At 41.4% G+C, this 14064-nt stretch overlaps 1 protein-coding gene across 1 annotated transcript in view; it reads left to right on the forward strand.

Moving 5' to 3' along the window:
• Oga (O-GlcNAcase) overlaps nucleotides 1-13815 on the forward strand; it is a 26126-nt gene extending 12311 nt beyond the window's left edge. Inside the window, exons 12-26 of the mRNA XM_074106962.1 lie at nucleotides 1138-1394; nucleotides 1597-1712; nucleotides 3244-3631; nucleotides 4777-4898; nucleotides 6285-6373; nucleotides 6895-7072; nucleotides 7907-8081; nucleotides 8341-8394; nucleotides 8861-9051; nucleotides 10102-10190; nucleotides 10619-10722; nucleotides 11440-11588; nucleotides 11914-12079; nucleotides 12497-12674; nucleotides 13408-13815. Of these exons, the coding sequence (XP_073963063.1) occupies nucleotides 1138-1394; nucleotides 1597-1712; nucleotides 3244-3631; nucleotides 4777-4898; nucleotides 6285-6373; nucleotides 6895-7072; nucleotides 7907-8081; nucleotides 8341-8394; nucleotides 8861-9051; nucleotides 10102-10190; nucleotides 10619-10722; nucleotides 11440-11588; nucleotides 11914-12079; nucleotides 12497-12621 (2203 nt within the window). The 3' untranslated portion in view covers nucleotides 12622-12674; nucleotides 13408-13815. The remainder of the gene's footprint in view (nucleotides 1-1137; nucleotides 1395-1596; nucleotides 1713-3243; nucleotides 3632-4776; nucleotides 4899-6284; nucleotides 6374-6894; nucleotides 7073-7906; nucleotides 8082-8340; nucleotides 8395-8860; nucleotides 9052-10101; nucleotides 10191-10618; nucleotides 10723-11439; nucleotides 11589-11913; nucleotides 12080-12496; nucleotides 12675-13407) is intronic.
• The last annotated feature ends 249 nt before the right edge of the window (nucleotides 13816-14064 follow it).

Here is a 14064-nt window from a genome sequence, read left to right on the forward strand (position 1 = left end):
CGAGGTGGTCGGTAAGCTGACGGAGTCTTTAGTATACCGCTGGGTTGGACTATTGGCAGCGTCAGACAAATGTGGCACAGACTCTCTGCGCTCGCACAGTACCTCATGTCAGAGAAGCTGAGAAGGTATGTAACGCTGGTGCAGTCGAATTACCCCAGAAGCCCACAGCGAGATTTATCCAATCGACATCCAAAACGACCTGTACTTACAATCACAGAGGAGGAGGATGAGTCGTCTGTCAACGCCGTCGCTGAAACAAAGAAGAAGCTCACATGTATTTATTGTGGTAAGACAGACCACTCAATTGATAACTGCTCTGATTACAGAATACTCGATGTCAATAAGCGCTGGGATTGGGCTTGCGAGAAAAAGCTATGCTTTGCGTGTCTGAAGTCGAGGCACCGCCGTGACCGCTGTCCGTCGAAGAAGAAGTGCACGACCTGCAAGCGTGGCCATCACTCGCTGCTGCATAGAGACGACTGGCATAAAGGCGAGGACAAGAAAGAAGGTTAAACCTAAATGTTCTTATACGACGCAAATGTTTGGGACCAAGCGCGCAAGAAGGTTTACCTGAAGGTCTTACCAGTCACCGTAGAGGGGCCAGCAGGAAGTATGTCGACTTTTGCTCTCCTAGATGAAGGGTCAACGGTTTCCTTAGTCGAGCATTGTGTGGCTGAAACAGTTGGTGCCGAGGTCCGGTAGCGACCTCAAGCTTCATGGTGCTGTAGGGGACTGTTTTGGCACGCCAAGTCACCGCGTATCATTGACACTACATACGTCAGAGGGCACGCACAAAACTAGATAACGTTCCGCACAGTTGACAAACTTGACGCTTCCACGCAAAGCTTGGACTGCATCGATTTGGCATCGCTGCCACATCTGACAGATATTCCCATACAGACATTTAGAGGTAAACCCACTATGATTATCGGCCAAGACTATTGGTTTTTAATAGTAAGCAGGCAGGTGAGAGAAGGCCGAAAGAATGAGCCCGTTGCCTCGCTTACCCGATTAGGTTGGGTTTTGCATGGATTCGCTGCCGGAAAAAACCAAACGGTATTGATATGGCTGTCATTTGCATGATCACCCTGATGACAGTCTACACGATTTAGTTAAATCTTATTTTAAATTCGACAGCATTGGGGTCAAGCGCGACGACAGGCACAGGAATTCATCTGAAGAACGACGTGCACAAGATAACAGATGGGAGGCTGGACCTTTATGGAGATCTGACGAAGTGAAACTTCCGGATAACAGACGAAGTGCAGAATGCCGACTCAAGACTATTGAGAGGAGCATGGAAAACGAAATTAGCTTTGCTGCAGATTACGAAAAGCAGGTTATCAACATGCTAGAGAAAGGCTATGGAGAGGAAGTCACGGGTCCCTTGAATGGTAAGAGATTATGGTTTTTACCTCACTTTGGTGTTCGCAACCCCAACAAGCCTGGCAAACTTTGGCGAGTATTTCACGCCAAAGCTCAGACGAACAGGATTTCCTTGAATACGGAACTAAGGAGTGGACTGGATATCCTGAACTCACTGCTTGGATGGCAATGGCGTCCAGGGCAATTGAACGTGGCTGATGGTGCGACCAGACCAGACCAGACCAGAGGTTACTCTCCTGCGCGCCACCGCCGACGAGCCCGCTGCCGCTACTGAAACTGCCAGCTGCTGCCACCACAGATGCTGCTCTCGCAGCGAGGAGGAGATTGTTGCAGAACCTTTTTGATACAAGTCTTTACCATTTTTTGACTTATGATTTTTGTTTATATGTGACACTCGAACTTGACAATAATAAAACTAGAGAAGAAGACTATCGAAGGATTTTGATTTACTAGATTGATTTAGATACATACTATATCCTACTAATCCTACTAATATTATAAATGTGAAAGTTAGTGAGTGAGTGAGTGAATATGTTTGTTACTTCTTCACGCTGAAACGGCTGGACGGATTTGGATGAAATTTGGCGAAAAGTTAGATAACCTGGATTACAACATAGGATACTTTTTATCCCGATATTCCCATGGGATAGGGATAAAATCTTGAAATAACAACCGCTCAGCTTAGAGTCATGAAAATTGGTATGTAGATAGTTTGACATCTGGAATAACACATAGCCTACTTTTTATTTCGATATTCCCACGAGATAGGATAAAATTTCGAAACTAATAACCGCTGGGCTAGAGTCATGAAATTTGACCATGATTGTTTTTAATGTAATGTCAATGAAAACAACGATTTAATTTTCGGGAATTCCCACGGCAATTTTAAAAATCCCGGTATTTCAGCTGCTGGACCTAATGATTTACGTGTGCGAAGCCGCGGGTAAACACTAGTTGGACGATAAAAGAGTATTATAGTAGAAATTATGTAGATTTCTATTAACTAGTATCATATTTACTGTGGAGTCCATTGTTGGACCAAAAAATCATTTTGAATCACTTCCCTGTGTCTACTCTCATTTCCCTGTCTTGTGTAAATTTAAAAATGCCTCTTCTAAATTATATCGAAAATACAAACTGAGACATGGATGCACAGAAAAACCAGAAAAAAGGGACCAGCGCTGGGAATCGAACCTAGGTCCTCAGCAATCCGTACTGCGTACTATAACCCCTACACCACCGTTGGACAGGAGTCAAGATACAAATTTCTCCTATGCACACATATCTCAGGTTGCCTTTTTCTACTACGCTACTTAAGCAGCAAAAAAATCTAAATTAATTCATATTTTGACTGACCCTTTCAATTCTAAAATACTCCATCATAAACCTTGGGAAAATATACGTCAAAAAATATAAGTGGATATACATGTTTCACCATTTTAAAAATTCTACCCTTAAAGGGGTATAAAAGGGAGTGTAAGTTTGTATGGAAAAAACGTTAGGTATATATATATTTGAAGATATAATTCTAAAACTTCGTGAAAATGCTATTAAACATTTTAAGTTAAAAGGGACATGGAAACATTGTGAATGACTCTTGAACAGGACTAAAAGAATACGTGATTCGCCATTTTTAAAAATTAAACTTAGGGAAAACATTAAATAATGAAATATGAGTAAATTCAAAATATTTATTTACTGCTGATTGAAGTATCTTAAAGAGCTTTCACATCACTAGAGCCAACGTCAGTCAGTCAGTCAGCCAGTCGTCAGTCAAGTGTCAATGTCAGTCACCACATTTGTTTACACAATTGATTTTTTCCATTGAATAGTACCATATACCCATTAATTTTTCAGATATCACCTGCAGAAAACTACAATTCAGTATCGAATCCGGTCATGAACTCTCTGGTGTCACCCACAAAAGTTATTCTCAACGAATCAATACAGAACCCCATTATACCGATGGCGGCTAACATCGCTCTGCCAAACGAAATCCCAGTGTCAAGTTTACCAGTCCCGATGCTAGGTTTGAAAGTACTTGATGAAAATGTTGAGAAAAATGAAGACCAAAGCATGGAGAGCGGTCAGGATAAAAATGATAGCGTAGCGAATGACAGCGTCCTCGAAACGGCCAGTTTTATAGAAGACATGAAGAAGGAGGAAAAGGATGACCAGGATACGATCATCGTTGATGATGAGAAGAATGAGGAGCAGCAGCAGAATGGAGAAATGAGCTTGGGTGGTAAGTGGTGGTTCAGTTTTTTGGCCTGCAGACTGTTACTTTGCTACTCTGCTACGAAGGACATTGGTTCTACTTTGGCAGCGAAGTACTAAGGTAAAATGTATTTTTTTTTTGATGTAGAAAAACAAAGCAACGCATGAATCAAGAAATGGCTTAATTTTTTTGTTATTTCATATTTGCTTTGGACAAAAAAGCATTATTAAATAATCCGTTCCCACCGTGAAAATAGGGAATATTAGTGCAATTTTATCCCGTCAGAGTGCAGCACTAGCACATACCATATGTTTTTTGAGTATCTTAAAAAATGTCCGTAGGATGCCGTAATGTCATATTATTTCAATTATATTTTTGGAAATATAGCTCTATCGCTACTATCGATGTATAGTATATAAAAGCAGAGTATTTTAATACCTATAGTTTCTATAGGTATTAAAATACTCTTTGGTCATGATCCGGCATGGCGACAAAATATAAAGAGAACTGACGTTGTCATGGCGGTTTGTTTACGGTTTGTGCTAGTGTCGCCCCCTGCGCAGAGCTTTGCCTAATATGCCCTATTCGGAACACACCACTACTTCCCAATGCTGCCGACTTGTCTATGAATTATTGTATTAAAGGTGACACATTTGTATTAAATAAATAGGGCACACACATAAGTATTAGTGACAAATGCCAAACCTCGAGTTTGAAGCATATCACACTGAGACAGTATAACCTCCACAATCAAATTAAATAGAGAATGTAGTATTAAATGATATTGTAACGGATAACTCACGTCTTAAACCGAGTTTAGCTCGACATGTTTCGGGCTATTTCGTAGCCCTTCTTCTCAGGAGCACGCGACTCGGCGGCTGCCGCAACACGCACACTACGCGCCACCGCTCTGCTCGCGCGACAATGCGCGAGAGAATGTAGTATAAAAAATCAGATAAAAATCGTAACTTAGGTGTTAACTACTCTATATCGATTATTATCGATTAATCTCTCGATTCGACATTTCCCTACGCTGTCTATTATATGAAGATACTGAGCTGACTGCATGGCAAATCCGAAAGATTCCGAAAAAAAAAAATGACTGGAAAGGATTATTCACTACACTGTATGTATGTTAAGTATCTATGTTTTATGATGATGCTTCTCAACAGATACCCCCCAAACGCTGAGCCCGAGCCGTCCCTCGCTGCCGGAGGCCGAGCCACTAGACGTGGACCCCCCTTCGGCCACCACCACAGACACTGACGTCGTCATGAACGATCAACTCAGCGAGGTAAGATGTATTTTGTTTTTATTTAATGATATTGATAAACCTTCATTGAATGCGTGTTGTGTAGTGATTGTGTAGCGAGTCCTGTTTGATTAGCAATTGAGTAGTTTCCTGGGTAAATAAAATAGTATTCTACTAGCGTTTACCGGCGGCTTCGCACGCGTAAATCATTTGATACAGCAGTTGAATTGACATTCCGTCGTGAAATTACATCGTGGTTTTCATTGACATTAAATTAAAACACCCATGCCAAATTTCATGACTCTAAGCCGAGCGATTGTTATTTCGAGATTTTATCCCTATCCCGTGGGAATATCGGGATAAAAAGTAGCCTATGTGTTATTACAGACGTCCAGCAACCCACATAGCAAATTTCATGACTCTAAGCCCAGTGGTTGTTATTTAGAGATTTTATCCATATCCCGTGGGAATATTGGGATAAAAAGTATCCTATGTTTTTTTCTAGGTTGAAAACTAACTTTTTGCTAAATTTCATCCAAATCCGTCCAGCCGTTTCAGCGTGAAGAAGTAACAAACATACACTCACAAACTCACATTTCTATTATTAGTAGGATTAGTAGGAATAGGAACTAGTAGGATTTAGTCCTGTAATTAGATTATTAGAAAATGTTGGACACGTATGAAGCGCGTCAAAGTTCGGGAGTGGGGGCCTGTGTGTGACGTCACTCCTTAGTAAAAAAATACGTAAGTGTGACGTCACACGGAACTGAACCCGACTATAGGTCCATAATTTTTGCTTAGGTAATTGACAAAAGGAAAAATACGTGTCCGATTTTTTTTTTAAATCGTAACTGACAGAAATTATTATATTTTTAGCACACTATCTAGCCTATTGTGTACTTACTTTGGATAGTTTTTACCTCAACTTCCCAAAAGCCGCCGAAATGCGGAGTATTGCCTTAACTTTTAGAAACAAGAGTGTTACAGTAGGTACAGATTGTAGAAATAAAGTTATTAAAATTATTAAATTTTGAATGCGCCTTGTATAGTGATTGTGTTCGGTTTATTTAGCAACTATTCTTATTTTGTTTTTATTATATGTATTTAGGATAACAACAGGTATAGATGTAAAACTAAGGAATATAATTGGCTGCAACAAAAAGAAAGGCCTATAACAGCTATCCACTACTTACTTAATCTATGCTATCATAGTGGAAATTCTCAAAGCGAGTTACAATTACATTTGAGCCAAGATAACTGTGTGTATGGTTGGTTTTACTCCGGCTTCCCAAAAGCTACCGAAATGAAGAGTGTTAAATGGAACGTTAGGTTTAAAAATATATTAATAAGTGTATTAGTTTGGGGCTAGGTCAATCGGTGTCAAGTGTTCTATTTTTTTTATTGATTGTGTATTTGTTGTTTGATTAGAACGGGTCGATGCAAGTAGAGCCAAGCAACAGTCCGCTAAGCACTGACATGATGGTGGAGTCAGTGGACGCCGCGGAGCCAGCTGACGAGTGAGTGTTCATTGATAAAAACTCTTAAGTTAAAATTTAATTGATCCGTTAACCAGGGATAGTAGTAACTTTTTGTTAGGGAAATTATTTTGGGAATCGGTTCAGTGGGTATAGCTGTTTAACAAATTGTAAGTATCTTTTCAAATTCAAATTGTTTATTCTGTAAATAGGCCGCAATGGGTTCTTTTACACATCATTTTAAACAGCAAGAGTTAGGCCACTAGCGTCATGGGAAAATTAACTTCGTTTGACCTGTACCACTACCATGAGTTTACAGTGACCGTACTCGATAGCGACGGCGTTAATTGTTTGTAGAGGCGCTGTACAATTCTCCATACAAATAATTTACGCCGTCGCTATCGAGTACGGTCACTGTAAACTCATGGTAGTGGTACTGTTGAATGTTCCCATAAACTTACCGGAATTCAAAAATAATACACGTTGTATTTTTATACAACGGAGTTTGCTTTTGATTTTTTTAAAGTTCATTTGATCATTAATTCTAATTCTTAATTCTCTAGCCCTGTCGAAGAATCATCCCTAGATTCGAACGCCCTCACCGAGGACGACTTAGTGTTGCTCTGTGATCTCTTCTACCTGCCCTTCGAGCACGGGTCGCGGGGGCTGCGAATGTTGCACGACTTCCACTGGCTGACGGGTCACGCTGCTGGGATGCTGCCGAGAGGAAACAAGCCTGAGGTTAGAGAATACGCTGTATGGAGGGTACATGGATAGAACATGTCTACTCGTAGTAATGACACTTTAGTATGTGTTATCGCTTTTTTAAGGTTACGAATGATTTTAATTAATTGTCAAATATATTTAGCCGTTTGTAAACTACAAATGTTGAATTCATAATAAGGTAGGTAAATAATGCGGCACGGGCTAAAACTCTTGCGTTTTCCCAGAAATGAGATCAAACGATCGATTGTTTGACCCCGAAAACCCCGACATAGCACTTTGAAATCATTAGTGCCGTTTCCGTTTAAATGTATAAAGGTGCGGTCACACGCAGTCGCTAGTCGCTCGTTTGCAGCGATAAATCTGGTCACGTGACTCCATTTTGCAGGTGATTTTGAATTTCCCGCGACTAAATAAAGTAGCGTCAAGTCGCCGCGTCGAGCAGCAGCGACAAGATGGCTTCTTGAAGGAATGATCTTGGCCTTGGAAGCTGATTTCTTAATCTCATTTAGTAGCAGTCGTGGCAATGGTACAAATAAAAGAAATTGGAGTGAATTAAAAAATAAATAACAGTGTTTTTGCCGAAATTGAAGAGTTTTTTTTTCTAGCGATAAAGCTCAACATTTTCAATTTTATCGCTATACGTCACGTGACCTGATTTGACACTGGAAACGAGCGAGCGTCGAGCGATTTCATGTGGCCGCGCCCTAAGATAAAGAAAATTGGTAAAAAGTAACGCTATTATTAGTACCAAAAAAAACTAGCCAAATCCCTGTTGAACTCGAAAGATCATTAAGACTTTTGTTGCGCTGTACAGGGGACGAGATGAAGACTCGATAGTGTTGTTCGCAGACGAGCGAGTGGCGCCGCCGTCGCAGCCGGTTCGCGTGGTGGGCGGGGCGCGCGCGGCGCCTGCTGCGGCGGCTGGAGGGCTGCGCCAACCGCGAGCTGCACTCCGAGCTGGCGCCCTACGCCTGGGAGCTGGCCGGCGTGCTGGCGCTGCTGGACGGGCTCGTGCGCTGGCTGGGTGAGCAGTTGAGCACACGACGCTCGCGACGGCTATTGAAAGAAAGAAGACGTTTATTCACATTCACAAAGACACACAAATACAACAAAATTAAAAAGAAACATAAATATAAATACACACACGATTTTGTGGGGACAAAAGTGAAACGGCTGGTGACTCAGCATTATGCTAAGGTGTTAAACGCCTGCAGCGCTGATTTTCTGTAGTTTACGCGTGCGAAGCCGCGGGTAAACTCTAGTAAAGTATATTTTTGTTGCAGAGTTGGGCAAGTTTCCGCAGAACATTGCGGCAAATACACAAGGCAGCTACACATGTGAGTATCATAACCATAGACGCTATAGCTCCGAATATTTAACAAGAGAACATAACTTTGTCGATATTCATCCCCTGGTACCAAAGAAATCACATTTTTTCTTAATTCCCACATTATAGAGTTGTTCCGGTTCTTCTTATAGAGTTATTTCGTTGTTCTTGTTTTCATCTTACTTTTGGAAATCTGAAGAATTTGCAGTCACTGTTCTTGTTAGCGTTTTAACTATTCATAAGAACACATCTTGTTAAGACCATATTTGTCATAAAAACAATCAATTTTAATTGCAAAGCAAAACCTTACAATCTGACAGCTCATGATAGCACCATAGGTTTCATTTTTAGCCGCAGCTGTCGCTGTGATCGTTTTGGCTCCCCCCACCACCCGCTTTGCCCTTTGCACTTGCAAATGTCTAATTTGTTAGTACAAAGAAAGCAACAATCCAATAGATCGATTGATTTCCATGCAGGGTTCTCAAAAGGCTGGCGCGAGGCGTTCGAGAGCGGTGCTCAAGAACCGTGGGTGTTCCGAGGCGGACTCACGGCTGATTTGCGGCGGCTTCTTCCAGTCGAATGTAGCGGGGACGCGCTAAGGCCGACTGTGATCCCTAGCGAGCCGCCCCTTACGGTCAGGCCGTATATACCCTCTGATGAGGAAGCGGTAAGTTTTACCACCCGCATCTGTTCTGTACTGCTCAAAAGCAGCTGTTTTAAGTAGCAAGTGGTCTAAGAAGCAACTGGTCTAAGTAGCAAGCGGTCTAAGAAACAACTGGTCTAAGTAGCAAGTGGTCTAAAAAGCTAGTCCTAACCTGTTCTAGTCAGAAACTTGAAAAAACAGCTCCGCTAGCTCCGTCGACTTTATTTAGGTCATAGAATTTAGAATGAACGGAGACCGATTAGATTTATAAACAAAGTGATGCCAACCCATGTTTTGCATTATCTACACGAATATTACAGAGAGAAAAGTTTTGATTGTGTATTTCTTTGTAATGGCAAAATCAAAGACTATTTTAACCGATTTTCAAATATCTTTCACATATGGTAAGAGTTGTCGTCAGCGTGTATCATAGGCTTTTTTTAACCCCCGACGCAAAAAGAGGGGTGTTATAAGTTTGACCGCCATGTGTGTCTGTGTGTGTCTGTCTGTGACACCGTAGCTCTTAAACGGGTGGACCGATTTGAATGCGTTTTTTTTTATTTGATAGCAGGTTTTCTTGCAATAGTTTTTAGACATGTTTTATCAAAATCGGTTCAGCCGTTTTTGAGATATTGACTTTAAAGTGACAAAGTCGGAGGTTTTCCAACTTTTTGTTGGTTAGGTTATTTATTCTAGTGTGCTTTGACTATATAGATTGCCTTAAAAGAAAAGAACCTCTAAGGCAGCGTTTCTTAACCTGTGGTCCGCGGACCCCTGGGGGTCCACGAGTATGTGTATGGGAGTCCGCCGTCTTATCTATAGACATTTGAATTAATGAAAATTGACCTAAATTTATTCCTGTTTTTTTATAAAGCGGGTCCTTGAAATCATGCTTGATTGTCTAGAGGGGTCCGCGGACTGAAAAAGGTTAAGAAACGCTGCTCTAAGGCAAGTTTACACCCATATACTTACTTGAAGCAAGGGCATGTCTACATCAAACAGGATCACGGCCTCCTAAGTCCAGGTCAAACTAGCCTCTTGGTTAAATTCACAAAGTGACTTGTTTGTCTATAGGTATGTGCGATATGTCACAAAACGTGCCGGGACGGTTCCGACTGCAGCGACCTCTTCCCCAGCGACCTTCAAACGTTACCAGCTGATAGGTAAGTACTACTTAATAATATTGTCTAGTAAAGTACCTACACGTAGAGAAACTGAATTTATGTATGCGATTGCGTATAGTGACTATTAAGTACTAATATTAATTTGTAAAGAAAATTTTGACGGTTTTTACCTTGACTTCCCAAAAGTCACCGAAATGTGAAGAGTTAAGTGGGATGCTAAGATTACTATTTGATCCAAATTCGACAGAAATAAGTTCTTACTTATGTTATATCTGCTGTCTGATAGTCTGTTTGTCTGTTACCTCTTCGTGCTTCTCGCTGAACTGATTTAGATTAAATTCGGTATGAAGATAGTTCGAGACTGGGAAAATAGTCGTGGGCTATAGCTAGTAATAATAGATGTTTTGATAAGATTCAGGTGCCGGAAACATGCTGATGTCTATTGTAAAAATGACTTTTTTTCTTAGGTTAGTGCAGCCATTCCTAACGTTAGTGCCAAGTCTATGCATGGTGATTGAAGAGGACGAACAATACGTGAGAGTAGAAGATGGAACAGAAGAAGTTGTTAATGGTGAGTGAATTGCAAACTGGTTAAAGATATTATTATTTTATACAAAACATCAAACACCATAGTATGGAAAGCATTGTATAAGATTATTGTACGTAAAACATAATAATATTAAATTAATATTTAACGCGTGAAAGAGATGTACAGTCAAGGAAACTGAATCTGAAACTTCGCTGTGATTTCTTTGGCAAATGTATGGGATGTCCCCACAAAGGTTCCACCTGGTACGTGATTCAGTTTCCTTGACTGTACATCTCTTTAAATCAATAGTGGACTTATCCCTCAAAGGATCTCTTCCAGTGTTCCAATAAGCGAAGCGCGAAAATACACTATTTACATAACTCTCTAACCTCTATATTCTACTTCCGATTAAACCAAGATTTTGTATTTCCTTGCTCTTTTGCTGTCAGTCTGGAAACTAAAAGAAATTTAGGTCGAGTTTACTTCGTCTAGCTGAATTAAGTTATGCATGTACTCCAAACCACCGACTGGTTAAAATTCCCAATGTCCATCCACGAGTGCATATCGGGGCAGCTCGGTGCCCACTTAAGCCTCTTATCACGGAAATCATTTGTTGAGCAACATTTTTGAATCAACGTGTTCCAGAATTGCTCACTTGCTGAAAGCTCAGCGACACGTTGATTCAACAATGTTGCTCAACAAAGTTTACCATGAATACGGTTTTAAGCAATAAATAGTAGCATAATCTATTTGTTACAGGCGTAAAACCCGGCATAGTGGGTTACGCGTGCGCAGCACTAAACAGCAAAGAGTTCTATAAGAAGCAGGAGGTTGCATGGATACCAGAGATGTGTAAGAAGTATCCCGAACAGCTGACCGAGAGAGAGGACCTAAGTCAGGCTGCTAAGGTGAGTTCAGGATATTTTCACGCGGCTACGGACATGATCGTCAGAGTAGGCAGAGTGAATTTGCCTTTTGTCTTAGTCAATTTATAGTTTGCGGAAAGAAGTAATATCGAGTTGTAGTAACATTCAATATTACTAATAGTTCTCGGGAGAGAAGTAATACCTCCGAAACCTGGGATTATGAAATTTAACTTTAATTTTTGAATGCCGGGATCTTACCAATCTTTTTTGATAATGTTTTTTGATAATAATCTAACTGACGGACTAATTAGATTTAGAGCCGACAGAAATGTTTCTTTCCTTCTAAGTGCTTCTGTTCTGTGGGCAGGAGTGCATCCGGCACTTCCACCAGTTCAGCGCGTCGGAGCGCGCGCCGGAGTGCGTGACGCGCGCGCACCCCGCGCTGCTCACGTGCTGCGTGCTGGCTGCGTGCCGCGACCCGCACGCCGCCGCGCGTCTGCTCACCTGTCTGCTCGCCGCGTTGCGGGCTCACGGTCACTACATTTTTATTATCATCCGATACAGCAGTTGAATTGTAATGCCATAGTGGTTTTTATTGACGTTGCATTAAAAACTAATCATCCTACATTTCTTGACATGACTCTAAGCCCAGCGGTTGTTATTTCGAGATTTTATCTCTATCCCGCACAGATAAATAATGTTCTGCCATCGTATTTTGTTGAAAACTCGTATTTTGTTTTTTTTTTTATTATTATTATCTAAAACCGGGTTTAGACTTGCATGAAAAATCATGCAAGTTGCATTACAATGCGGCGCTCGATGGACCACTACAAACTCGTTGGCTTTACGGCCTCACAATGTAATGCAACTTGCTAAATTTTTCTTACAAGTCTAAACTCTGGTCAAAAGCAACGCGTTCCGTGCCCTCTATGTTGAGGATTGTGTTGCAGGCGCTAGCGGAGTGCACGCATGCATCAACGCCACGGATCATTACCTGCAGCAGTTCTACTCGCGGCTCGGGTTCGCGGAGGTGGCTCGGTCGGGGGCGCGGGTGTTCCTCGCGCGCGCCTTCTAGCGGCCGCGGCCGCGGCTGCCGCGCGCCGTGCTGCTGCGTCGCCGGAGGACCAGGTCGGTGTCGGTTGTGGCTGTGCAAGCTATGTAGACGACTGTGTGATCACTGATCAGGTCGTCGAAATGTCTTCTCGTCTGCTGCAAAGGGGGTGGGGTGTACGGGCCGCTCTCCCTGTCGGTGGCTTTATGGCCGGTTCACTAAATATGACTCCCTACCATCTATACCTACCTCTACCATCTACCACATATCGCTATGCAAAAAACATTTCTGAGTATTAACTAACGAAAGTAAGGCACTTAACAAATAAATTTATTTTTAGGGTACCTCCGATAGACGTAAAGCGGGGATGTTTTTTTTTCTCGACTAACCTTATAGTGTGGGGTATGGTTAGATAGGTATTTTAAAACCACTGAGGGGTTGCCTTAACGATTTTTCGATTCAATGGTCTGTTTGCAAAATATTCAGCTTTAAGTGCAAATTTTCATTATAGTCGAGCGTAAACCCCCATCCCCCCCCCCCAGCCCCTCTAAAATCTAAAATTCTAAACTGTTGGGTGGATAAATTTGAAAAAAATCAGGATGGTAGTAAGTATATCAAATTTGCAAGGAAAATTATAACGGATAACATTGCTTGAGAATTAGTAGTAGTTTTTTCTGCATGTTTTACATTCTATAACTCTCTACTTTGATGATGACTTTAGCCGGTTTATGATTGATATAGTTGGCGAGATCGCGCGGTTTTGTCCGACTTTACAATAATATTAAATGCAGTCTTTTTTCGTTGTTTCAGTTACATCCATGGTTTCAAAGTCTGAACGAGTTCGTTTTTGTATGGTGGTATTTAGTGAGTCTTTTGTATGTATTATCTGACGAAATCAGAAATTGTCTACTGCTCTCAAATGTTGTATGAAAGTTTGAGTCTAAAAATAGAAAAAAAAAAATGTGAGCAATACAAGTTTAAGTAATAAAGAAGTAATGTGTTACATCTATACATGTTTTGTTTAGCGTGCGCGCAATCACAGGCACATTCTCCATCTCAATTTGTCAACGGGTATCGGGTAAAAAGATTGTGATTGCGCGCGCGTTGGACAATGAGGTCATATTTTTTCATTCCGATTTTATATTACTTCTACGGCGGCGATCAGAGAAGCTCCGTATGTAAAACATACCTACATATTAAAAGTAAGTACATGCATTTAGTGGAACATATACACTAGCAAAACTAGTTAGAATAAAGCCAGTAGACAGTACCTACTAAAGAAGCCACGAATACTCCATCCACACTGGGATTCCTACTGCTGGACATAAGCCTCTCACAGTCAACCTCCCACAGGCTGTGGTTCCCACGCGTGCCCAGTGTGGGTTGGAAACTTCACACGCATTGGACTGCTTTGCACGTTTACCATCATCGAAAAGCTTATGGTAAATTTTCGATATAATTACGCTC

This window comes from Choristoneura fumiferana, chromosome 25 (assembly GCF_025370935.1).
Source record: "Choristoneura fumiferana chromosome 25, NRCan_CFum_1, whole genome shotgun sequence".
Classification (NCBI taxonomy): domain Eukaryota; kingdom Metazoa; phylum Arthropoda; class Insecta; order Lepidoptera; family Tortricidae; genus Choristoneura; species Choristoneura fumiferana.